This window comes from Petaurus breviceps, unplaced genomic scaffold (genome assembly GCF_028583685.1).
Source record: "Petaurus breviceps papuanus isolate PSGF00001 unplaced genomic scaffold, PetGlider_PUasm1.0 90763, whole genome shotgun sequence".
In the NCBI taxonomy this organism is placed as follows: Eukaryota; Metazoa; Chordata; class Mammalia; order Diprotodontia; family Petauridae; genus Petaurus; species Petaurus breviceps.
The window spans coordinates 655,312-681,493 of NW_027187340.1; the positions used below are offsets into that span (position 1 = coordinate 655,312).

The 26,182-nt window shown below is 36.7% G+C and overlaps 1 protein-coding gene across 3 annotated transcripts in view; it reads left to right on the top strand.

Annotated features, from left to right (window-relative positions):
- The window catches only part of MAP3K20 (mitogen-activated protein kinase kinase kinase 20), a 218,622-nt gene that overhangs the window by 154,152 nt on the left and 38,288 nt on the right, over nucleotides 1-26,182 (top strand). For 2 of the 3 annotated variants that reach the window (XM_069068421.1, XM_069068423.1), the window contains exons 12-16: nucleotides 14,826-14,870; nucleotides 17,075-17,105; nucleotides 17,202-17,341; nucleotides 21,841-21,903; nucleotides 23,384-23,476. In XM_069068421.1, coding sequence (XP_068924522.1) covers nucleotides 14,826-14,870; nucleotides 17,075-17,105; nucleotides 17,202-17,341; nucleotides 21,841-21,903; nucleotides 23,384-23,476 — 372 coding nt within the window. Of the gene's footprint in view, nucleotides 1-4,804; nucleotides 10,637-14,825; nucleotides 14,871-17,074; nucleotides 17,106-17,201; nucleotides 17,342-21,840; nucleotides 21,904-23,383; nucleotides 23,477-26,182 lie in introns of those variants that run through there. The other variant, XM_069068424.1, reaches the window with a different exon arrangement.

The window sequence follows — 26,182 nt, forward strand, 5'->3', positions numbered from 1 at the left end:
GTGATATTCAGATCAAATTTCAATTCAAAAATGCACAGAAACTCATCAGCAGATTGTATTCTATTTTTGGCTCTCTCTGGTCTTCAGAGCTGTTCTTCTGTCAGTATCTTGATAGACAAGAAGGTTTTTTTGGTTGTTATTTTCTATCACCTGCTGAATCTCAACTCTAAGAAAATATTTTTAAATGCTGATTCACCTTTAATATATCTTATTGATGATTAGCTAGTTCACTACCAACAGGGCTGGCTAGCAACCTGTACATTTAAAAAATAACCTTGCTAGAAGGAGTAGTAGTTCAACTCAAATTTAACCATTTTTTCCTACTTTCTCTATATTTACCCACATATCTTAAATATGGACTAATAAAATTTCTGTGGCAAACCAATTTGAATGTTCATGGTACAACTCATTACTTTAGTATGATCACAGAGGATACTTAAAATACAGATACTTAAAAACTTTGACAGATATAAAAAATAGATTCACCTAAAGTATCTTGATTTTTATAAATCTGGTTTTCTTCAGAGAAGCAATGTGGGAGATTTTTTTAAAAATAAAATTGCCATTGGTTTTGTATGACCATCAAACATATCAACATCACTGTTTTTTTCTTGTAATGAGCAGAAATTTTTTTTAAATTTTTAAATCCCCAAAATTGATATGAATATAAAACATTTCATTCAATTCCCTTCAATTTGCAGTTGATCTCAACTTCTAACTTAATCAAATCCCATCTCTTCTGCCTCCCCCCACCCCTTTTAAAAAAGAAAATCATCCTATCCATTAGGAAGCCTAGGCTCTCTAGTATTTTGGTCATAGTAAGGGTCTCCATGTTAACATATGTTTCTTATAATTCTCATAAGTGAATATAGGCACGTGTATGACTTTTCTTAAATGTCACAAGGAGATAAGGATCACATATGACTTACCCTTGACTCTCAGAATTTTGAGAAAGAAGCTTTTCAGAATGAATAACATAGTCCTGCTTTTATTAGTTATAAGAAGGAAAAGATGATAAAAATTATTTTACAATAAGAAGTTAGTATTTTAAGAATGACTGGTTATAAAGATACAAGTAAGAATTTTGATATAATAAGAAGAGTAACAACTAACATTTTTTATAGCACTCTGTGCCAGGCACTGTGCTGAGAGCTTTATAGTTATCTCGTCTGATCTTCATAACAACCCTGGAGGAGGGAGGGGTAGGTGCTATTCTCCCCATTTTACAGATGGAGAAATGGGAGCAAACAGAGGTTTAAGTAACTTGCCTGGAAACACACAGCTAGTAAGTGTCTGAGGCCAGATCTAAACTCACATCTTCCTACTCCAGGTCCAGAGTTCTATCTGCTACTCCACCTATCTGCCCCTATATTTGACTACCATGAGGACTACCAAAGTAACATTTAATTGCATTGCATGCATCTATTATTGAATATTTTTTCATTTTAATATAATTAATTTTTTAAATTAAAAAAACTTAAAATTTTAATATAAACAATAAATTAATTAAATTATTAAATTTAAAAAATATTTTAAACAGTAGTGGGAATGACCTCAGATGGGAGAAAAGAGTACGTAGTTCATTTGGGGGTGGTATTATTTCAGGACCCATTGGTACTAAACTCACAGCCATTATTTACATAGTCAACCCTGAAGACCTAAAGATGATGTTCACATATGAGAGCAATTTTTTCATGATCATTCAAATGATCAGGCTAATTGCTTTATTTATAAGATGACAAGAACTCTTACCATTGAGTATGTTTTTGTTTTTGTTCTGTTTTGTTTTGTTGTTACTAGTTTTATGACTTCTTCAGTACTGGATTATCCTAGTGATTAACTCCCTCTACCAATGTAGATTATTACGTGCTCTGAAATTTAAAATTTTAGGGAACCTCCCTGGGTAATAGGAGGTTAAAAGACTTGCCCAGGATTCCAAAGGCAGTATGTGTTAGAAGATGAAATTGATCCCAAACCCAGTATGTTAAAGGATGAACTTGAACTTGAACTCAGGTCCTCCTGACTCTGAGGCCAGCTCTCTGCCTTGAGATAATAATTCTAGATACATGGAAACTTTAAACTATAAAGCACTGCATGGCAAGATTAATTTTATTCTGTTTTATAAGAAGGTACTTTGAATCACTTATAAGAATAGCTTGGGGAACTTTTCAAGATGTCTTTTTTGCTTAGTTTCTTGGCATGAGTTATGGTAAGAATTTGTGGGTTATGTCTTAACACAATAACACTATTACTGACCAGTCATGATAAGGAAACAAATACTTTTATCTCCTAGAGATTATTCTTTTAAAATAACATGCTTCTGCTTCAGGAAACTTTCAATAATGAAACTGGGCAAATGGATATCACCTAGCATTGGGCAGAAAGAGATGCAGCCTCAATGAGGACTTTCTTTTTATCCCTTCTCTCCATTCCATCCCTCCCTTTTAAAATCAAGAGCCTAAGTTTTCTGTACTATACTTTTGGCTTACCTCTTCTACAGAAAGCTGACCTGTGGAAGGAAAGGATGTTTTTATTCAACTAGTTTGTGTTCAACAAATATTTCATTTGTACATAGCATGAATCCGAATTCCCAATTGACATTAACTATGGTTTATATAATAGAAGCTTCAAGGAAATAGTAAATACAGTGTTAAAGAAGTGACTGTGAAAATGGTTTAGAATGATGTTCCAATTATTTGAATACTCTTCAAAATTGCAAGCTACACTTAGGCAATTCTTGTATACCTCAAAAGATCTGTGTTTCCATTGCTCATGCCATCCTTCCACCAGCACAGATCAAGGACCTTCCATGTGTTAGATGATGTTTTCATTAATTGTTTTGGCCAAAGAATTGTTGCCCAATTTGATAACTAGCTTTGTGGTGAAGAGTTTCTGCTCACTTAGCTAGTCTGGTCCTGCATTCAGTTTGTTGGTAGCCCCACATGCAAAGCTTTTCCAGCTTGGTAGAGTTTGTATTCTACTGACACATATGACCTTTGAGAATCTAGGGGTTAATTCCATGCCACAATGAGGCAATAAAGGGGAGGTGTCTTTGCATAATTGAATGAAAATTGTAAAATTCTCTCTAAGCCATTTGCCTCTTATTTTAAAAGATTATCCCACAACCAGTTCCACAATTATTAGAGGGAATTAATTTTCAGCTCACTGTTTGTTATGTTGAGATTAGGTCATAGGTCAAAATATGCTGTGAAAAAGGAATTCCTATTTTTATTCTTGAATAACAGGAAAAATGTGCTTTTTAAGAGCAACTGGTATATACTAGGAATAAAAAAGGTAGCTCAGAATGATTTATATAAAATCTTTATAGTCTGTTATGGCATGAAATAAGAAAGTCTCCTAAAAATGAATAAAAGTGAATATCATTCTTAAGCACTTAACAGCTGAAGACCACTCTGGGCAGTTAGGAAATTTGACTGAAAATACCCAATTTCTAAAGCAAAAGGGCATAAAGAAAAATATTTTTCCACATCGCTGCAGTCTTTCAGCTAGATTCTGTGAAGTGACTTTTTTGTATTGACATCTCTAGAAGTATTTCCCTAATAGAATAAGATGTCATTCAAAAACTCAGTCATAACTTTAATGAAAGGATTGGAAAATCAGTTTTTAGACTCACAATACAAAGGTCATTCCAGGAGGACAGTAATTGCACACTGTGCTACCACGATGTTACCTAAATACTGGAACAATCCTAAATTGCTGTAAATCCTAATTTGGTTCACTTCCTTGAAAGATCGAGTCAGTAACTTTGCCAGCCCAGCTACTTTACCCTTTATTGTTTTCTGATTAACAACATGGAGGCAAGTAGGTGGTTGAGAGTTACACTTCATAGACAAAACACTGTATATGACTACCATGAACAGAAAACATCTTGAAGTGAAACACTATTAAAAGATAGTCCAAAAGAGAGGAAAATGGTAGCGTTAGAGGAAAGGGATAAGAAAAGTCTAAATTGTTGCTTTTTCCTTCTCAGCTTTCATATCTGGCTACTCATTTACTCTTATATAATTTTTAAATGACACAGACAATATGCAGAATATTCACAGAAACACAGAATTTGAGATGTGTAAGGGACGTCAGCGGCCATCTAGTTCAACCTATACAGGAAAAGCATCTTCATCCCAATAAACCCTGACTTTCCAATGCCTCGGTCAAGTAAATGATTTAAACCAGAAATGCCCCCCAACTGCATAAGAAATGGAAAGAATTAAGGGGTAGATCTCTTTTTCCAGTTCAGGTGCATATGCCAGCCAAATGTGACAAGCAGAAAAAGGAAAGAAATTGGCTGCCCTTGGCTCCCCAAAATTCTCTTGCCTGCTGAACTGTCTTTGCACATTTTCATAAACTTTTCTGCTCTAGGCCAGGCTTTCTTGATTTCTTTGGTTTTGTTGGGATTTTCCATCTATTTCCTTTCACTTTTAAATGTGATAATCAAAATGAAAAAATTCTGTGGTAAAGTGAAGTGAACAGAAACTGAGACTGCCACCAGACCATTTTGTCTACACAAAATGGAGGCTTGGAAAGTTATAACTTTTGATTTGAAATCATGTTCCTTGTGGCTACTAATAGACTTTCCACTGGAATTTGTCCTGTCATTTGTAAAGAACAAAACAAAAATGAAACAAGTTGAATTTAAATGAATTCCTTCATTGGTCCCTGAGTTCATTTCACTAGCCATTTTACCTTCTGTTTAATTCTAGCTTATCTTGTGGTGCCTATTTCCTAAATCAAGTTTGGTTTTTAACTCTCCTTTTTTTTACTTCTGTCCTTTCTTCCTTTTTGATAGCTTCTCTTGCCTCTTGCTGCAAGAATGTCTGAGGAGTCTTACTTTGAATCTAAGACAGAGGAATCAAACAGTGCAGAGATGTCATGTCAAATCACAGCAACAAGTAACGGGGAGGGAGATGGCATGAAGCAAAGTCTACAGGCCATGATGGTGATGGGCTTTGGGGATGTCTTCTCAATGAACAAAGCAGGAGCTGTCCTGCATTCGGGGATGCAGATAAACATGCAAGCCAAGCAGAATTCTTCCAAAACCACATCTAAGAGGAGGGGAAAGAAAATCAACATGGCCCTGGGGTTCAGTGAATTTGACATGTCAGAAGGTGACAATGATGATGACGGTGATGAGGATGACATGGATGACAGTAGTGAATGAAATCAGAAATCCAAAATTCTCTTAAGCCTGAAAGCAAAGCAATAAAATTTTAAATTTTCAGGAAAAAAAAAAGAAACTTGTAATTTTGATCTATATGAAAAACAGTCAAGGAAGAAATCAAACACTGTGGGTTGTTTTTTTGTTTATTTTTTTTAGGCCAGTCACATTTACTATGGCAGCACTCTCTGTTTAGACTACTACTGATTTATTTTTGCTTAATGAAATTTTGAAGGAAAATAAGAAAAATGTTAAGAAAAAATAGACATAGCTCACAATTCAACTGTAATGTGGTGCCTGATTACAGAAATTTCTATGGCTTAAAAAAAAGCACAATTGACTTTCATGCTGAGGACATCTTAACATATTTGAAACATGAGTGTTTTGTACTATGTATTTGGCTTAATTTTGTTTCCCTCTTACTATGGATAAAGATATTTGTATTTTGAGCAAATGCTCATGGTTCCTACTTCACCCTAAATACTTGTTTCTGCTGTTAGCCTATTCTTAAATAAGGGCAGTGAATTTCTTACATATTTATTTTGTATGAAACTACTTGGTGATGTCAGAAATGCTTGGTTGTGATTGAAATTTTTGACAAAAGAACCTGAGATCGAAGAAAGTTGTTTCAAACACCTATCTTCAGTAACACCCAAACAAAGAACATTTTCAACACCAAATTACTATTTGTATAGGATCTCATCCCAAAGTGTCCTAGTGCTTATAGAAACACAGTTGCTTAAAGTAAAACCTGAGCAATTTTGTCAATAACATGTTAGTGAAAGGAAGGCTACTCATCTTTGAAACTGACAGCAAATGCTAGAGTCCTTTATATTTATCTCTACAGTCCTTGGAGACTCATCAATGCACTTACCTCTTAAAAGTTAGCTTGTACTTTATGTAAATGAACTCATACTTTATGCATTAGAAAAAGGCTCCTGTTGATGGGGGCACCACCTTCCAGCCTTTGGGGCCCTAAACATGGCCCTACTTTCAATGACCAATAGAGATTAAATGGTAATCCCAGATCCTAAATCTATTTTTCAGAAGAAATTAACCAGTGTGAAATAAAATTCAAAGGTAAAATGACTACAATTATTTAGGGGGAATAGCACCAGATTCTGTATCTGAATAGCTCTCCACCATGACCTAATCACTAATTTAGTTCTCAGACACTTCCCCAGAATCATCTGTATGCTGCTATGCCTCTTTCTGCACTGACTCAGAGATGCCAGTGCTTCTACAGAGAAGCTGATAGTTATTTCTCTGGTAACTGCTTGAGAAACCTGGCAAAGCTAAGATGTTTTCTAAATGAAGTAGTGTCAGCAATCTGTTTCCAGACTAAATTATGAAGCAGTTTATTTTTTTTCTTGAAACTAAAACCCATAAAATGCCTTTGGTGGCATTTTTTCCCCTTAAAGAAAACCTAAAGAAAGACCATCACAAAGGTTATTAGTTATAAATATATCCATTGTCTTTTCCAATCACATTAGCTGATCCAAGCCTGAAATCTAACCTCCTGGGATTTGAAAACTTTTATGCTCCAAGACCCTTTCTTGGAGATCCCAAAAAGATCTCTGTAAATTGTACCAGCTTCCCCACTTGGAGTAAATATTAAGATTTTTTTTTTTTGCAAGTGATATGTAAAATAATCCTTTATATGCCAGTGGAGCTAAAAAAAATGAAATGTGAGTGCCCTCAGTAAATCTTTCCTGGGAAACTAGGTTTGAGCAGTTTTTGCTCCTGGGAGCGTGAAACTAAAGGAATAAAGTGAAGAAAACTAGTGTCGGGCCAGGTACACAAACAGGTGAATTCTATTGTACCCTAAGGGCTGTTGCAAAGCATTAGCAACCATTTATCAAATTCTCCTGTACTGAGCTATTTACAGACAGTAAATAAGACATCTTTGGAACATGTATTAATGCCAAAGTCATTAGTATGCATGCCAAGTCAATATGAAGAAAGAATGAGTTCATGATAACCTTTATTGATTGACCCTCGGGTTAGAGACTGAATTTGTGAAATGCCATACAAAAGATAATTCTCCCACTGTTCCAACATGGTAGTACCTAATGACTAACATACTTATTTTTTGTTGAATACAGCATTGTTCTGGTGGGGGTCTGATATTTTCCAAAACCCACAGTCTTTCAAACTTAGACATGGCTATTAGTGTAGCAGTAGACAAAAGAGAAGAGATGAAGGAAAGCTTTTCTTGCTAGGATCCCAAAAAGACAGAGACAAGGATGTGCTTCAAATTTTTCATCTTGCATAAGCAAAGGGAAATGTGTCTGTGCATGTTATTCCTCTTGCATCTAGACACTTAAAAAAAACCAAAAACAACAAAATACAAAACAGAACAAAAAACCCTTACCTTTGGACCAACAAATTGATGGGAAAGTGGGATTTTCCTCTTTTTAATATGTAAATCGATTGGAAGATTGTTGTGTTACAAGTTAGAACCCAGAGAGTCAGGGACTGCTGGCATTATGTGCTTTAGTTCTGCCACTGACGTGGCTGCTTTTCTTATGTTTTTTTTTTATCAATTTCCTCATCAGTGTAGGGATTGTAGCAGCTGGTCATGATCACACCAAGAGAGTGTGCTATAAGATAATATAATATCTGTGCTACAATAGACCCAACACCAACAAGGAGGAGAGTGATATTACTCTCTTCCTGGAGTTGTGTCCTAAACTCCTTAACACTCAAGGAACACTTAGGTATTTCATGGCTTTGAGGCAGGATGGCCTCTTCATTTGTCCAGAAAGGCCATCAATGAAAGTTGAAGGGTGTGTTCAGAATTAGCAGGAAAGGCCCCCAGAGATTATTTAGTGAATCCTCTCATTTTAGAGTTGAGGGAATGGAGAGCAAAGAGAGGCAAAGTGACTTACTTGCCCAAGGTCACACGGTTCATTTCAATTCAGTCCAATTCAACAATTATTAAATACATTATATGTGTATGTATAAAACATCATACATAGTATATATTAGACTTCATCCCTGTCCTCATAGAACTTGGAGTCAATTAAAGAAATATGAAACTTATAAGAGCTGGAATTAGAATCCATTTCTAACTCCTGTAGTTATTTAATAAATGGACTAGATAATGCACATTTCTAATAAACTTCATTTGGGGCAGGGCTACTTGATAGTAATTTTTTTAATGTAATCATATTTCAGTACAACTGATGAAAAGCAAACTAAGACATTGACCATGGTTAAGTCTGAATTTTGAAAGCTTCCTGCTACCACATCATCATTTCTTATTAGAATGATCTTTATCCAGCATCATTTGGTAGAATTTCGCAACCACAGGTTATTCTTTGAATTAAAAAAAAATACTTACTGAATTAATGCAAAATCATAGAAGTGGTTTTCACTGTATGGTTTATAATCTACTTTTATTCAGCTTCTACTCAATTTTAAAATATCTGCACCAAAACCTAACACGCTAGTGTAGATTTTATCTCACAATGGTAACTAACTCATGAAAATATCTATATTTTTAGTAAGGACAGTTTGGGAAATGTTGAGAAATTTCAATACTGAAAATGAGAATTGAATATCTACATTTTGGTAATCATTTTTAGTACCAGACATCTGAAGACTTATTAACTGTCCTTTAATATTTTGAGTTAATTCATAAGGATATTCAGGTAGACATTGACAGCTTTACATTTGTATTAGGATGTCCACAGCTATTCTCCTTCAGGAGCAATAAATCAAATTGCCAAAGTCAGAGCATGCATTTTCCAAATAATAGCTGCTGCATGTACACTCAGCCTGAACTAAGAATATCCATATCCTTTATCTCCTCAGCACCAAGAATAACGAGGGGTAGGACTAGTTTCCAAGGATAAACGGACTACTGAGATGGGGTAGAAGGACAAAATCCAACTTAGTTCATTCTCAATTATGCCGACTCCTCAGTTCTCAGAGGAGAAAATTCAAGGAACTTGCTTTGTTACTTTATGATTCTGCCTTTCCCTCTACTCATTTTTTAAACAGAAATGTCTGTATTTTATACAAACACCAGGGGCGGGGGACTCATTTCAGACTGTGGGATCAGTAATGAGAAAGACCTTAGTTTTTCAGACTTTACCAAGCAGTTTAATTAGTCACATTTTAAGAGGTAGCACATGGACATATTTGCAGTTAAAGGAGCTAGGATAAAATCATTACTCTGTTGTATACTACCTATGTGAAATGTAACGAGTAACTAAACTTCTCTAGGTTCAGTTTCATTTTCTGTAAAATAAAGGGATTGCCCGAGGTGATCTTTGAGATCACTTCCAAATAAATTTTATGATCCTTATAATCCTTTAGTCAGTTCAGATATTTGGAACTGCGCCACATTTAGGTTCCAGGGACTTAATAGTCAGGTCAACCAGTCAACAAGCATTTATTATGGATTTAACATGTGCCAGGCATTGTGCTAAGTTCTGGGATACAAAGAATGGCAAAAACATGAATGACCCAGAACAGCACCTCATAATGCTACAGACTTGGCCTCATCTTTTTCTTTTCTTTTCTTTTTACATCAAAGAAGTAAAGATTTTGTGATTGATAGTAAGAAACCAGTTATTCCAAGTTAAATATTATTACACTAGCAATAGTTTGCCACATGTCAGAAGGAGACCACACTACACAAACACTGCTAAGGTGTTCCTAGCCAACTTCACCTACGTCTTTTGTTCATTTTCTTTCTGTAATCAGGCACCTTTTATAGGTTTTGCAAAAGACCCCTTTTCCAGGATAGCATTTAAATATTGTCTCAGAGACAATCTGTTCTATTCTTTGCCTTTTAATGTAGCTTGATGGGCACACATGCAGCATTTTCTACAATGTAAAATTAGCCACTACCAGGAAAATCTGGAGGACAAAACATTTCATTTTCTCCCCCAGACTTCAACTTAGTGTGCGCACTCTAATGCCTGTGTGAAGCTTTCTGGTGTGGGAATATTAACTTCAGATTTAGTTTCAAGCACCTACATTAAATATTTTATATTGTGTGCTGAATGTTATAATACCTTTTTAATGTCAGATACAGTACACTGCATTTATTGCTTTTGCACTCTTGAAAAAGTTTTGTACTAAATAATAGAAAATGATACTATTTATACTCTGTAAGTGTGGTCAGATGAGCTTTGAATTGACAGCATTTTCACGGTGGTTTTTTAAAAATATTTTTTTCTCTCTCATTCTGTTGGGATATTATTCTGAGCAAGGCCGATGCCAGAATTTTGTATAAGAATCTGTATGGAGCATGAAATTATAGTCTTGTGTGGTGAGACTTTTCCGTCATTGTCTTACTTCCTAGTAGGAACTTAATATTCCAATACAAAGCCAGCAATGTATTCAGTAATCTCAATGGTGTCATACATTTCATTTTGATGTGAACTTTTTTCCTTTGCTTTCCTTTGTTCTAAAACTCTATTTTGCAATAAACATTTTGACAGTAAATTCTTTGGTTATGTGTTGCTGTGTATGCAGTGTCTGTGTTAGCTTGGATCTCCAAACACCTTCAAAAGGGATGATTGTCACATGCTTCCTACTTTTTCCCCCATCCTCTATGCAGTGCACATAGTCACACAGTTTTTGAAAAAAATCAGTAAAAGGATTGAACTGATAGAATAATGGGGTAGAGAATCAGGTGGGGTTTTTTGTATCTCAAAGAAAAGCTGGGAAAACATCTAGAAGTATGATGTTCCTGTGGGTATTACCATGTCCCTAAAGATTCTCCCCAATATAAAGATATTTATATTGACTGTATTTATATGATGATGAAATATGTAAAGAAAATGATAAGACGCTGTATGCTTAGAGACTGTCATGTCCTTTTTTCTGTGTCCAATTTCAAAACATTTTGAAGCATGACAAGCTTTTCCCCCAGTGAGACTTTATAATGTTAGATCTTTTCATGCCCTCCAGTGCATTCTACCAATCAGGTATCCAAACCAAAGAACCTATTGGCCTCTCATTTAAGGGTCTGGGGATGAGACATCTTTAAGGTCCTCATTTCTGTAAATATCAAGACACATTCTATTCCATGCCTCCTAAATTCTTCACAGGAATAGCACCAAAATTACTGACTTTGACCACTACAAATTCAGCCATAAATAAGATTCCATCCAACACATGTTCATTTCTAGATTGTGTTTGGCTCAGCATTTGGAATCTGTATAGGTCCCTTGCATCCCCATACCATCCCCCCAAGGGAAAAAGAAAAGAAATTTAGCTTAATCACAAGAAATATTTCTTTAGTTTTCTGTTATTTCTTGAACCGATTAAAAGTTTCTCATTTTACATTTGTTTTTGTGTTTTGGGGGGAGGGGAATGATTTGCCTTTACAGCTGGGTCCAGCTGTTTGGTAAAGCAAGTGAATCTATAATGTATTTTCTTTGATCTAGCTTAGCTTTATAATTTGTTCCCCAAGTTATCTTCTCTTCTTTTTTTTTAAAACAGGTGAGTACATGCATTTGGTAGCCTCTGCAAGCATCTATTAAAGAGGGAAGGAGAATAGAAAAAGGTTGCATTCATGTAGTGTACCCTGAGAGGACACTGAAGACAGCATACTTAGTCCATGGAATAACCGAGATTTCAAAAATTTAAGTATTCTCCTGAAAGACTTACAACAAAGTACCAAAAGTGTATTAACATAGACATTTAATATGGAGACTCTTAAAAATTCTGCTCCCTAACTTTAAAACTTCCACCTTAAATCTGGCTCCATCCAATCTATCAAAATGAATTTCCCAACTACTATCCAAACTCCAGGAACTTTCTACCCTGTCTCCTTACCGTTCAAGAGGTTCTTCTAACCTTTCCTGTTCCTGCTTTCTTGCCTCTGCTTGTGTTGTTCCCTTCACCCAAAATATTCATCCTCCTTTAGGCCGAATCCTGTCTGTCATTTAAGTCCCAACTAAATCACCTCTTCCTCTAATTACTGTAACACATTGTTTTCCTTCTCTCCTGAACCCTTAGAACCTTAATCCGCACACGCTGCTTCCTTTTGATATTTGTTAATATTGTTTTCCTAACTGGACTATAAACTTTTTGAGGGCAGTATCCTCCTTTCATCTTTCTTCATTATCCTCTATAACACCTAGCATAATGCTAATTGCTCCACAAATACTAGGTAGTTATGGAAGCTGCACCATACAGGGGAAAAGTTACAATTTCTGGAGTCAGAATACTCCCTAGGCTTCAATTTCTCCATTTGCAAAATGAAGGGGTTAGACTAGGTGGCCTCTTAGCTTGACAACCTTATGACCTTATTAGCCCCTGGACTTTCCCTTCTCCATTACTCTTTTACACAGGATCCAAATTATTTTCTTCTAAGACATAGATCTGGTCATGCTCCTCCTCTTCTCAAAAACCTGCTGCATTGGTGCCCCATTGCAGCTGGAACAAATTATACACTCTGCAGCTTAACACGTAAGACCTTCAATAATCTGACTCCAGCCTATCTTTCATGCAATCATGTTCCAGTCAAATTGGATTATCAGTTGTCCCCCAGTCCCATTCTGTACTCCCCTGTCTCTATGCAGGCTATCCCCCATACCTCAAACATAAACCCGCCACATCTCCATCTGCCAAAATCCTTTTATTCCTCCAAAGTCTATTCCAAGGGTCACCTTCTCTAGTATGATATCCCTGATCCTTTTCCCAACTAAATGGGCTCTCTCTTTCTCCTCTTATTTTATAGTATCTTAACTAGATCTTTCCTTTGCCCTTATAGCATTCTACTTTAGTGGATGGATGCATGTTGATGCACATTTCTTATCCCTCCTATTAGATCTGTAAGCTCCTTGAAAGTGGTCACTGTGTACTTTTTTTAATTTGGGGGTTGTTCTTGTCCCCAGTACCTAGCATAATGCCTTTCAAATAATAGGTATTTGGTGAAATGAAATTGATAATTCACCTGCACACCTTCTGATTTTTTTTATACTGGAGATAAAAACTGTCTTGAACTTAGCACTCTTTTCTCCTCATTCAGCAAAAAGAGTGACTTGTTAAGAGTGATTAGAAAGATGAAGGGCTGTCTTCAGTGCAATCCTACTAGAGATTCAAACATTCTGGCAGGTTAAATTCCTAAAAGTTAAGGGCTGTATTGTATTATCATTAGATTCATGGGTCTCATGGTGATGTTGATGGATCTTTAGAATCCTCTAGAATGTAAGTAAGCCCATTGAGGGCAGGAATTGTTTCATTTTTGTCTTTGTATCACCAACTCCTAGTACCTAACAAGTTCCTAATAAATGCTTATTGATTCATTGATCTTTGGCACCAAAAACAATTTCTGATGAACATCTCCATAAAAAGGCCTCTTAGGTCAGACAAACACAGCAGGCATGCTACCCATACCATTCCCAAATGTGGGAGTGCATCTAGAACCAGATTAAAATGTCATTGAAAAATATTTACAAAATAAATTAAAGCATAACAAAACAGATAATATCACATTTTAAAACTAAGTCAGTTTGTGGCCCACAGGGATCCTTATATGTGTACTAATGACCCCATTTCTATTTGAATTTGATACCAAAGTCTTAGGGGATGCATATGTGTCTGTGTCAAAATAACAGCAATTCTTACCTTTTAATTACTTCCAGCTCCTTCCCCAAGAAAAAGTTGCTTATCAATATGGGTATAATTATCTATGAAATATACCAGTAACTTGGTTTCTTCCTACTGTTTTACATACATTCTTATAGCTATATACACCATTCCCTATAATTACTTGGTTTCCATCATTAGTTAAAAATCCTGGAGGAAATTCTATCTGACATATATCATAAAAGGTCTTCAAACACTAAGACCATCATGAAATGTAAAATTAGTGTAGGGGTGTTTATGGTCTTAATTATTGATATTTTCTTCATTGGAGTCACCAAATAATCCCTGAAATTAGGAAGAGGGTTAAGGTAAAATCTGGAAAGGTTTCTAGGCCAGCACTAAATGAACAGCTATCCAAAAGAAAGATGATAGTTGGAGATTATGAGAGCCCATTTTTCTATAGCTTCTCTTGTAGAACTCTGCACACCCAAACCAATTTGTTCATTAAAACCCTAGATTTTATCCATAATGCTTCCAAAATTACCACATAAATTATTATCAATTAATAATTGGCTGTACTAGCTGGGGCTCCATTGTTTAATGATCAGATACCCTTTCCTTACCAGCCCTTAACTTTTAGGGATTTGGAGAGGAAGGATGGAGACAGTAATGATTCAAATGAAATTTAGCAACTTGCATATGAAGAGAAGATTCACAGTAAAGGAAGCATCAACTTTGATGGAATCCACCATTAACAGGGTTAGGACTCATCTTAATGCTCTTAAGGAGTATTATAGAGAAGGATTATTCTATACTGAGGAGTGAGCTACAAGTCCTTTATTCCTACTCTGTACATCTTTTGTTCTATATATGGTTGTTAAGTTGTAGGAAGTTCTTTGTGAATATTATTTACTGCTGTTGTCAAAATCCATGGAATGCTCATAAATACATCTTATGATCTGACAAAGAATATTGACTTAGGCAAACCTAGAGGGAGCAACCAAGTCAAACTGACTGGCAAAAATTGAGAGTAGGAATTAGGCCAAAAGAGAGTGGTATTATTACTTTTTTCTCCTTCATTTTTCCCATGCAGCTGCTGCCATCCTTTGAGATTAGTGCATGGACAGAAGACGATGTGGTAAGCATCTTTTATTAGTTCCACTAATTCTTTCTAGCCATATTTAGAATAAAGTTGGCAACAAGGATTTAAGTGAAAATGGAAAATACTGTAGTCAAAGAAGAGTGAGTCTATGAGCTTTATATTTCTAGTTTTCTTATTATAATCCATTGAAGATTTAAGGTGACCCTTTAAGAGCAAATCAAAGACCATTTGAAGCCATTCAAATACCTCGTGCTTACATTGACTCATCTGGAAGGTGATTAAACCATAAATGAATGTGGTTGTAAAGCCTTAAGAATATATTGGGACTACCTAAGGATACTTCAGGACTAAGGGGCCATAATCTTTTTGGTTTGTTTTGGTTTTTAAGAAACCTGATTAAGCTACTTTTGCAGATTCTTTTAGAGTTGATCTGCTAAACTGGATAGACTGGAATTCTGCTGTATAGTATACAGCTGTATAGTATTCCTGCCCCTCCTGCTATTTGTCAAGCTACATAGCCTCATGGTTGCTATCTTTAGTTTAAACTCCCCACAAGGGAATTTCTGAAAGTCTGCAGATCCTAAGAATCCAGTGGGTTTCTGAAAATTGGGTAGGGCTTCTAAGTGTCCATATGTCCAAAAAAAAGACTCATCTTATCTCATATATCTTCTAGGTATAACTCTATGGAGTAGCCATCTTACTTAGTATTTTTAGTCCTCGGTCTCTCTACATGCAAATAGAGATTAATTTTCCTTAGGGATATAATGAAAATTAACTAGATGCTATCTATCAGATACCCAGAGTTCAGTTCTGCACTCTCAGGAGATCATTATGATGGAAGGTAAAAATAGTAAAGATATAATCCGGTGCCTAAAAGGGATGGGCTACCATACTGGTAGAGAGATCTAGACTTTCTTCCTTTACCACTCCTAAAGCATCTGCTGGAGGTATGATATGGAGTTCTGGTGATCATGGACCAGACTACTTTTGGTTAATGAGGAATAGGCACCATCTAAAATCTTTGACACAAGCAGGGTTATGAGCCTTTATCAGTGTCTTTTACAAGGTTTCTCTAGCAACTGTTTTTTTTACACTGGGTAACTCCCTTATGAAAAAAGAAAAAAAAACATTCTCAATAAAAAATGAAATCGTTTCTGGTATTTATTAATCATTCTAGAAACTCAAATTTAAACATACTGTATAAATGAAAGCATTGAGGTCACTGGGTTAAAAGTAATCAGAATGAAATGGAAAGTTTTTGCTTGATAATAAGAGCTTGCACCATTATAGTGTTAGTGTTAGAAGAAATTGTGCAAAGGAGGAAACTGAGTCATAGGGAGGTTAAACAATTTGTCCAAGATCTCAAAACTAATTAGTGATTAGGCCTAGAATTCAAGTTTCATTCCTTCCGATCCATTTTGTCCCCATTCTACCATATAACAATAACAACAAATTTCAGCCTCATTAACAACTCTGTGATATGGGGACTACAGGTCTTATCCACATTACTTAGATGAAAAAGCTGAAGTCCAGAGAGCTTAAGTGATTCACCCTTGATCACACAGCTAGTAAGTGGCAGAGGTTGGATTTGAATCTAGGTCTTTCCTCCTCCAAGCCTGGCAGTGTATTCACTATTCCATTCTGCCTCTCTAGGACTAATGAAGTCCTTGTGTAAATTCTCTCAGTGATGGTTAGGTGGTTAGTACCAACCACATTTAGCTCTTTCAATAAGGATAGGGACTAGACCTGTAACCTCATTAATAATATAAGGAAACTCTCTCTTAACCAATGTTTAGAGAGTTGCCCAGAGCACAGGAGTTGGTATGTTTTCAGAGGCAGCACTTGATCTTCATGGCTGCAGGGCCACCTCTTTTTTACATTATATTATATGGCTTGCAATAAGTGGAAAATGTAAATCCCAAACATTCTTTAGAAACAAAATTTCCATGAGATTCCCAAACTCCTCAGCAAGACACATATATTGTTTTAAAGAATCATTAAATACCTCTAGTATTAACCTTAAAATCCTAAAACTACAAATGGCAAGACCTTTCATTTTTCCTTGGAAGCAGAGCCAGAAATTCAAATTTAAGGAAAAATATGTAGATATAGATATAGATATAGACTGAGTAGTTTGGTGTTAAACCTGACCACAGTGCCATGTAAATTTTCAAAAAAAATTATGTCAGTGTTAAAAAAAAAAAGTGCATTTAAAATTATATTCTCTCTTTCTTTCACAGTACTTTTGGATGCAACAACTCACCAGAAAAGGCAAGTGGAATAATTCTTTCTTAATTCATGGATTTAGTTTCCTTTGAGACCTAGTTTAGCCTGATTCCTTTTGTTTGCTTTCCACTAATGCTTTAGGTGATTCTTCAGAAGAGATGAGTATATATGCAACCTTGTTTAAAGAGAATAACATCACCGGGAAACGGCTTCTACTTCTCGATGAGGAGGACTTAAAGGACATGGGCATCATCTCTAAAGGACACATAATTCATATTAAGGTATTTCAGATAAGACATATTGAAAACATGAATCCATGTCCTGTGATTACCAACAAGCATCATAGTTTAAATGCTAGAATTAAGAGACTACCCAAATTTTGGGCAGTGGTCTAAGCTAAATCTGACTCATCCAGCAAGTTTTGAAACATTGAAATAGTCAAGCAAAAAGCGTTTATTATGTACCTGCTGTGTGTCGGGTACTATGCTAAGCACTAGAGATACGAGGAAAGGTCAAACCTCACCCCCCCAAAAAAACACCACCAACAACATAATACCTCCTCTCAAGGAGCTCACAATCTAGTGAAGAAAATGTGTAAATACAAGATATGAATAAATAGGAGGTGATCTCAGAGGAAAGGCACTAGCATTAAGGGGAACCAGAAAAGACTTCTTTCAGAAAGCAAGATTTTAGCTAGGACTTGAAGGAAGCCAGGAGAAGGAGATGGAGAGAAAATTTGAGGAATGGGGGAACAATCAGTGAAAAATGTGTAGAATTAGAAGAGGAAGTATCTTGTGTGAGGAACATTAAGGAGTGCAGAGTATATGGAAGAAATAAGATGTAAGCAGCATAACTAATATGGAATTATGTTTTGCATGATTGCACATGTATACCCAATATCAGATTGCTTGACATCTTGGGGAGTGGGTTCAAGAAGTAAGTAGGAAGAAAATATTTGGAATTCAGAATCTTTCAAAAAATGAAAAGCAGCAAAAAAAAAAAATTAAAAGGGTGGCTAGGTGGCACAGTGAATAGAGCACCAGCCCTGGAGTCAGGAGAACCTGAGTTCAAATCTAGCCTCAAACACTTAACATATACTAACCATGTGACCTTGGGCATGTCACTTAACTCCACCTTCCCTGCCTACTCCCCTCCAAAAAGAAAAAAAAATGAATGTAATATGTAGGAGAGGGCTAGGTTATGAAAGGCTTTAAATGCCAAACAGAATTTTTTATTTGAGTCTAGAGGTTATATGAAACCATTGAAGTTTGTTGAATGAGGAAGATGGAAAGGGGGGCTCATTAACATGGTCAGATCTTCATTTCAGGAAAATCAGTTTGACAGTTGACTGGAGGATAGATCAGAGCTAGGGGAGACTTAAGCTGGGAAGACCAACCAGAAGATTTACTTTAGTAGTGATGAAAGCCTGCCCCAGAGTGGTGGCAATGATGGAGGAGAGAAGGGGACATACTCAAGAGATGTTATGAAGAAAGAATCAAGATTTGGCAACAGATTGGATGTGGGGAGTGAGAGAGGGTGAGGAGTTGAACATAACTCCTTGGTTGGGAGCCTCAGTGACTTGAAAGATAGTAGTGCCTTCAACAATAATAGTAGTTAGGAAGGAAAACATAAAGGAAAATTGATCAATTCTATAACTCAGTGATTTTGAACTGGAGAGGGTATCAACACACATATTCTAATGTTCCACCTCCACTCATCTAGTTTGATTACAAAGTCTTCATGTATTTCCAAAGATTCTTACTCAAGGCTATTGTAGGGAGTTTCAGAATTAAACCACTAAAGAGGGGATTCTGGGAAGATGGAAGAGTAGGTCAGAAAAGTCCAGACTCTCCAAATTTCCTGCACAGACAGAACATCACTTCAAAATGAATGTAAAAGGGCAAAAATAAAGGGATAAAGCAGTTGTCCTTCTAAGACAACTTGAGAAGACCTCTAGGGATTTCTGAAGCTTAGCTACTAGAATTCTTTTTTTAATTGTTAAAGCTAAATGAAAGACAGCATGATATAATGGTACGGCACTGTATTTGGAATGAGAGGACCTTTGTTAAAATCACAATCCTGGCTTCTTACTACTTGAGTGACCTTGGGAAAGTAACTTAATTTTTCTGGGTCTCAGTTTCTACATCAGACAAATAAAGAGATTACATTTGTTTATGCCAAAGGTCCCTTCCATTCCCAAATCCTATGAGCTAATGAATATTATTTGTCAGATATCCTTCTCAAGGGTATTCTTTTAGAGAATAAAACAAAATTGCTTTTTTTCCATTAGGAGTAAGAGAATAGTACTTAGACAACAGAATAAAGGAAAAAATTCTGAGAATCAGCTTCCCATCAAGTTCTGATGCTCTCACAGTACCTCCAGTGGTATCCCAGTGCTCTTAAAATTGCCAGTCAGTTATAGACAATGACTCTCTTTCTAGAGAATTCCCCTTTAATAGCAAAAAGAGAACCAGTCCACTCAGTTTGGTTTTCTGCATCCTGGCGCTGATCAAAGCTTAACTGTTAAGGTAGCTTCTGAGCATAAGCAAAGGAGATTAACTCATTTGCATGAGTGCATCACAGTTTACCTTGCTAACAAATATACTATTTATATATACATGATACAAAAATTCAGCCTCTTTTCTCTTATTGGGATAAAGTACAAGCAAATGAGTGTTAACATAAGCCTCAAGAAGTGAGTCAACAAAGTCCAGTTTGTTCATCAGGAGGCTTTCTGTCACTGTCATAATTAACCATTCTATGTAAAGGGTGATTTTTGTGTATTACAAAGATCCCAAGATGCACATGTGATTGTGTTGTACAAGAGCCCACCCTCAAGAAAGAAATTAATTTTTTTTAAAACACCCTCAGCACCGGTTGTACACCTCTCTTTAAGAGAAGCCTGAAGAGAATGGAGAAGCTATGGGATAATTACAGAATATTGATGGTCCTGGGCACAGGAAGTTTGCAGGAGATCCAAACAAGACTCAGAAATAGAATCTTTCTGTTTCTTGCACATATCATAGGCCAACAATTGGACAAATTTCACCAGCTATCAGTGTAGGCAATTTCGAGGAGCGTGATTGGAAAGGGTGAGGGGCGGTACTTCCCACCATCAAAAATGTTAGCTTTACTCTTCGCCATTCTGTCATCAGAGAACTTGAAGACTTTTCATCTTCAAAACTCCCCAGTTAAAAATGAAAAAAGCAGCATGAAAATTAAAAATGAAAAAAATACTCAGCAGTGTAGCACTTGTACAGGGAAGAGTGAAAGGAAGGCCCTGATGGGATGGGATAGAGGATCAGCTCCACAAGTCCTGGAGGGGGAAGAGGTGAGAAGGCACTGAAAGACCACGTTTGCCTTAGTGCTCACCCTGCCAGTCAGAATTAGAATCATTGAGTCATCATGTCATTCTTGAGAGGCCTCAAGAGCATGCCTCATGGTGTAGTAGAAATAGATTTGGATCAGGTCTTTTCCACCTTCTACTTGGGTGAACTTGGACAAGTCACTTAACCTCTCTCTACCTATGTTTCTTCATCCTTAAAAGGAAGAGGTTGGATTTGTTGGTTTCTAAGGTCCTCAACAACTCTAAATCTATGAATCATGATCCTTATTTTACATTTGAGGAAACTGAATTTGAGTCCCTTGGTCTCACTCTGAGAGATGACTAGAGGTTCAGAAAGGCCATGCAGCTGGGATATACATGAATCTCCTCGAATGAAATAGGAGAACCAAAGGATTTTGCTGTTTCTTTTCCTCTAGGGTTGTTCTCAGCTTACCCACAGCTCCCTTCTTTCTCAGTACACTTGAAGCTCCCATGTAGAGGAACAAGGTCTGTAGAATAGGAATTGAACAACCAATAAGTATTCATTACATTGTCAAATGTCAACAGCTTTCATTTTTCTTGAAAAAAAAAAAGGCATCTAATTCTGCCGCCCCCCCCCCAATTTGGTATGTTTTCCTCCCTACATGAATAACAATATATACTATTCACAGAAAAATTGAATTACACCTGATGACTATAAAAAAAATTCTTTAGCAATCTTTTGTGTTTCTTCAGGGGAGAGAGCTTTGGACATATCCACATGAAAGTCCTTAAAATACAATAAGCTATTTAATGGAATTTGAGCCTCGGTAAATAGTCACTGATGCGATGTTCATGCACATTGTTGCTGTTTTGCAGCCTGCATGCACCAAACAGGGACCTGGCTGCTCGCAGCTGCCCTGACAATACCTGCAAGAATATTTTCTTTATTTCTTAGCTTGATGTTGCCCGTCCTTGTCCTTCGTACATCTTCATGTTTTACTAAATAAGTGCAAACCATTCATACTTCTTTGGAATAGGATAAGGTGATACTGGGACCTCCCAAGTAGGAAATACCTATCTCTGTGACTTTTAAATTCAGATAAATGCTTAGAACCCTGGGGGGTTAAGTTACTTGCCCCAGATCACAGAGCCAGCTTGAGGGAATAATGAACTCTCTTCCTAATGGTCCTGCAGTCAGTTGTTTTTTTTGTTTTGTTTTGTTTTGTTTTTTAAATCCACTCTATCACATGGTCTATCTCTTTGGATACTACTTTAGATAATAAAATATATTGTGTTGAATGTCTCTTGAATGTTGAATATGTTGAATGTGAGATTCCCTACAGGATTAGAGTTTGCCTGAAAGCCTTTGGTCTTTATATGCACTATTGCCTTTAATCATGATCTTATTACTATGGGATCCTGGGTAACAGGCACATGATTAATTTGATTAATTTTGGGTTTTTTTTTTTACAGTCAGCCATTGAGAAATTAACAAATGATTACCTCAATTTATTTCACTTTCCACCACTAATGAAGGTAAGTGAAATCTTTTTTTGCTAAAGATCTTGTCAATTTAGCCAGCATTTATTAGACACCTATTATATGCTAAGCCAGGCACTGCTCTAATCTATCACTAATGTATCACTGGGGTATACGAAGAAAGGCAAAAGACAGTCTCTGCTGTCAAGGTACTCACAGTCTAATGGGGGAAACGACCTGAAAACAACTATGTACAGACAAGATATGTACCGCATAATCTGGAAATATTCAACAAAAGGAAGGCACTAGCATTAATGTGGTTCGGGAAAGTCTTGTGTAAAAGTTGGAATTTTAGCAAGAACTTGAAGAAAGCCAGGAGACACAGATGAGGAGGGAGAGAAATCCAGGCATGGAGGATATAAGTGAAAATGCCTAGAGTTGGGATATGGGGGTGGGTGGTCTTATCAGAGGAAGAGAACAGTAAATAGGCCTGAAGGTAAACCTACAGTTACTGACCCAGGAAACAGTTGGAGCCCATGCACCTGTCACATACATGCCTCAGTCTGCCAATGTCGGTAAAAGTGTGTTTGAAGTCTTACTAGATTGACCTCGGTGAAAAAAAAAGTTATCTCCACTAAACAAAAGACTCTTTGAGTGAAGTTTTAAAAGTTTGTCATTAAAACACCCTTGACACCTGCAGGTTGAAAGATTAACACCATATTCATGATAAGGATAACATTTCTCAACTTATGAAATCTAAGTATTAACACTTGTAGTTAAAGACCTTGGTCTTTCTCCAGAAGGCCTTTGCCCAATATCCAGGTTCCTGAAGGAAATCTCACAGAAGGTCCCTGTAGCATCACCTGCTCAGGAACCTGTGGCATAACCTCATTCTTGACCTTTTGAATATCATCAGTCAGATTTCTGTGTTGCTATTTAGTGGATGTAATTAAAACCTGCCCTATTGAATATGCCCAAAGTAAACTCACATCTTTGCTGAAAATCTTATTCAGAGAGACGTGTCATGAAAGCTCTTCCTCTAATTCCCTAAAGTTTCTCCATTTTCTATGCTAACATTCTGATAATCTCACATGGGAAACCCTCACTAGGATCAGTCTGTTTTGCAGTCCCACCATGTTCTCTCTGACTGCTACATAACAGGTAAGTGGAAATAGTTCATAAACGCCTTGAACATGGGGAAACTGTCAAGGTGAAGTCCCACAATACATCTCAATGTGCTAACTGCATCCTCAGTGGCACGTGAAGTTCTTAAATTTTTCTCTGAAAAATAAGACAGTGACATTCACCTTTGAGTGCAAGAGAGAATGTATTTTGACAGATTCTCAAAAACTTAGAATATGTTATTTCCCTTGCATTGTATAACCAAATTCCCTAGGGAATCCCAATAATGCTAGAAGTGAGATAGCAGACAGGAAAAGAAACCTTTACTAAATTAGTGAGACATTCCCTTCTCTCGAGGTATAAAAGTACAAAACAATAACCCCTGATTATGTGGTTCTCTGTGCCTTTATTTTAGGGTTCTGCCGGTGAACTAGAAGAAAATGAAGAAAAAGTTGTAAACCTTGAACTTGTTTTTGGTTTTCATTTGAAGCCAGGGACTGGCCCACAGGTAAGCTAAATCTCTTTTTTAAGTTTAATTGACATCTTTATATTTTAAATTTCGGGAATTTCCTGGCACACTTGCTCCTCCCCCAACCTCCAATAAGTTATTCTTCATAACAAAGAAAAGCAGCTAAGCAAAACTTACTGGTGAAATTACTATATTGAATAGTGCATACAGCATTCCACAGTCTGTATCCCCACTTCCTTACTGAGAGGGGGAAATTGTTTTGTCCTCTCTTATCGGAGACCAGAGTTGAGGTTTATGTTTAGGGGTACTCAGGACCCCAAAATCCCAACACACTGGGTTCTGTCTAATGAATTCAACTCAAACCTTTTTTCAGTCAAAGAAAAGCAAAATTTATTAAAGATTCGCCATATTGGGTAGACTCTTAAGGAGCCTGAGCATGTGTGATGCTTGTATTGAGAAGCGGGCCAGATTGAATCTCTGCTAGATTGAATCTGAGCACCTTCATGGAGGCAAGATGGATCTTATATACAGAAGACTGTGGGAGGGATCTAGGGATGGTCAAGTAGTCTGGAGTGACTAGAGGAGAGGTCTAAGGAAGGTCTTGATGAGACTGGGGTGACAGATTCCCAGGAACCAAGAGAATGGGATTTTGATGGGATCAAGGGTAGGAAGTAGCTGGAAGCACTCCTGGGGTAACAGACAATGGAGGACTTGACTAGGTTAAGGGTATCAGATCTGGGCATCAAAAGGCCAGATTAAGTGGGAAAATTCAGGAGAGTTCAAGGGGGTTCCCAGAACCTATAGCCCATCACCAGGATTGATCATCTTAATTAATCTGACCTCAATTGCTTTTGGGGGTTATGTTGGTTTGCATTATTGTACTCAGTTGTTCTGCTTATTTAAGCCTGCCTCTTATAAGTCTTCCCTTGTTTCTCTGAATTCCTCATATTTATTATTTCTCTTGGGAAAAATAATATTTAGCTACAAAATTCTGACTTGTTTAGCTATTCTCCAAATGATAGGTTCTTCTTGTTTCCAGTTTTGTTTTGTTTTGTTTAATAGTGCCAAACATAACGAGGGGAATGTTTTGGGTTTTCTATGCCTTGACCTCCTTGGGGCTCAACTATATTTGAATCATGTGGATGCTTTTAAATTTACATTATTCTATTTGTGCTCTTATCTGACGTTTCCTTTATCCTACTTTATCTCCCTAATCTATAAAGTTTTCTGCCCTTCTGTAAGGGATATTATCTGTGTTTTCAGTTAATATAAAATTAATAAATTAATATAAAACAAACAAAACCAGCTCCCAGCTGAAGGATTGCTGATCTCATAAACTGTCTCTGGGGCTAAATCTTAAGGTATTGCCTAGTACCCACAGTGGAGAACACAAGTTAATCTTTAGTGTTGGGTGAAATTTTATAGTATAGCTTTCTGATTCCATGTTTTTATTAGAATGTTTTGTAAAAAAAAAAAAATTAAACAATAGAGTTCAGAAACTTATGTAAATGTCAGCATCCCAAATACAGGACCTCTTTATAATGCTGGGTGTTGGGTTGGGGGAAGTAACGGAACTAAAACCATGTTACAGCAAGCCATAGTAAATCAGACTTTTCTCTCTGTCTCCATTCATTTATTTAACAAACAGCCTACTATATGCGATTGTCAGTGTGAAGCCTTGTTTTTTTCGACTAGCCTTTTATGGTTCCCCTAAATGCTAGTGCCTGAAGTAATTAGGAAAACAGCAGTACCATCAAGAGAAATAGGAAAGTTAGAAGGAAGAGCATGTTTGCCCATAGTGAGTTTGAAATGTGGTTGAAACATCGAAGAGCAGATAGATGTCCAGTGAGCAGTGGGATATGTGGAACTCAGACAGGAAAAAGACAGTTCTAGAGTTATAGTCTGAGGAACCATTTATATAGAAAGGAAATAGCAATGAATCTAGAAGATACCAGTGAAGAAGACTTGAGAAGAGAGCCATCTGAAAGATAGGAGTAGACCCAGGATAGAGAACAGCCTCACAAAAGGTAAGAAAGAAGAGGTTATCATAAACATGCTGGAAAAGCGTGGTTAACATTGTCAAATGGAGCAGAAAACTCAGAGTTTGAGATCCAAGAAGAGGCCATTAGGATTGGCAATTACAAGGTCATTAGTGAGCTGGGAGTGAAGTTTCAGTAGAAGGCTGAAGACAGGATTGCAAAGGGTTGAGGAATTCATTGGTAGAGCCAACAAGCATAGAGCAATTTTTCCAAATATTCCCAAGCGAAGGGGGAGGACATAGACAATAGCTTGAGAATTAGCAGGGCTGAGAAGTTTTGTTGTTTTTGTTTTACTTTTTATTTTGCTTTGTTTTTTGTTGTGTTTTGCTTTTGAGATATAGGGAGAAAATGAGAGAGAAGCTCATGGGATTGCAGTGAGTTAGAGAGGAAAATATCCTGGATTTGGAGTCAGAGGAGCTGGATTCAGAGCCTGGCCCTTCTCCTTCTTACTTATTGGAAAATAAATTCAACTCTCTGGGATTCAGTTTCTTCATTTGTAAAAGAAAGGGGTATTGGACTCAATGATCTTTGAGATACCAGTTCAAAATCCAGTGAATTCCTATGACTCGAATTGGTACAGCAAACATTAAGTACCTGCTAGGGGGTGCAGTGGTTAGAGTACCCTGGCCTGGAGTCAGGAAGCCTTGAGTTCAAATCTAGCCTCAGACATTTATTAGCTGTGCGTCCCAGGACAAGTCACTTAATC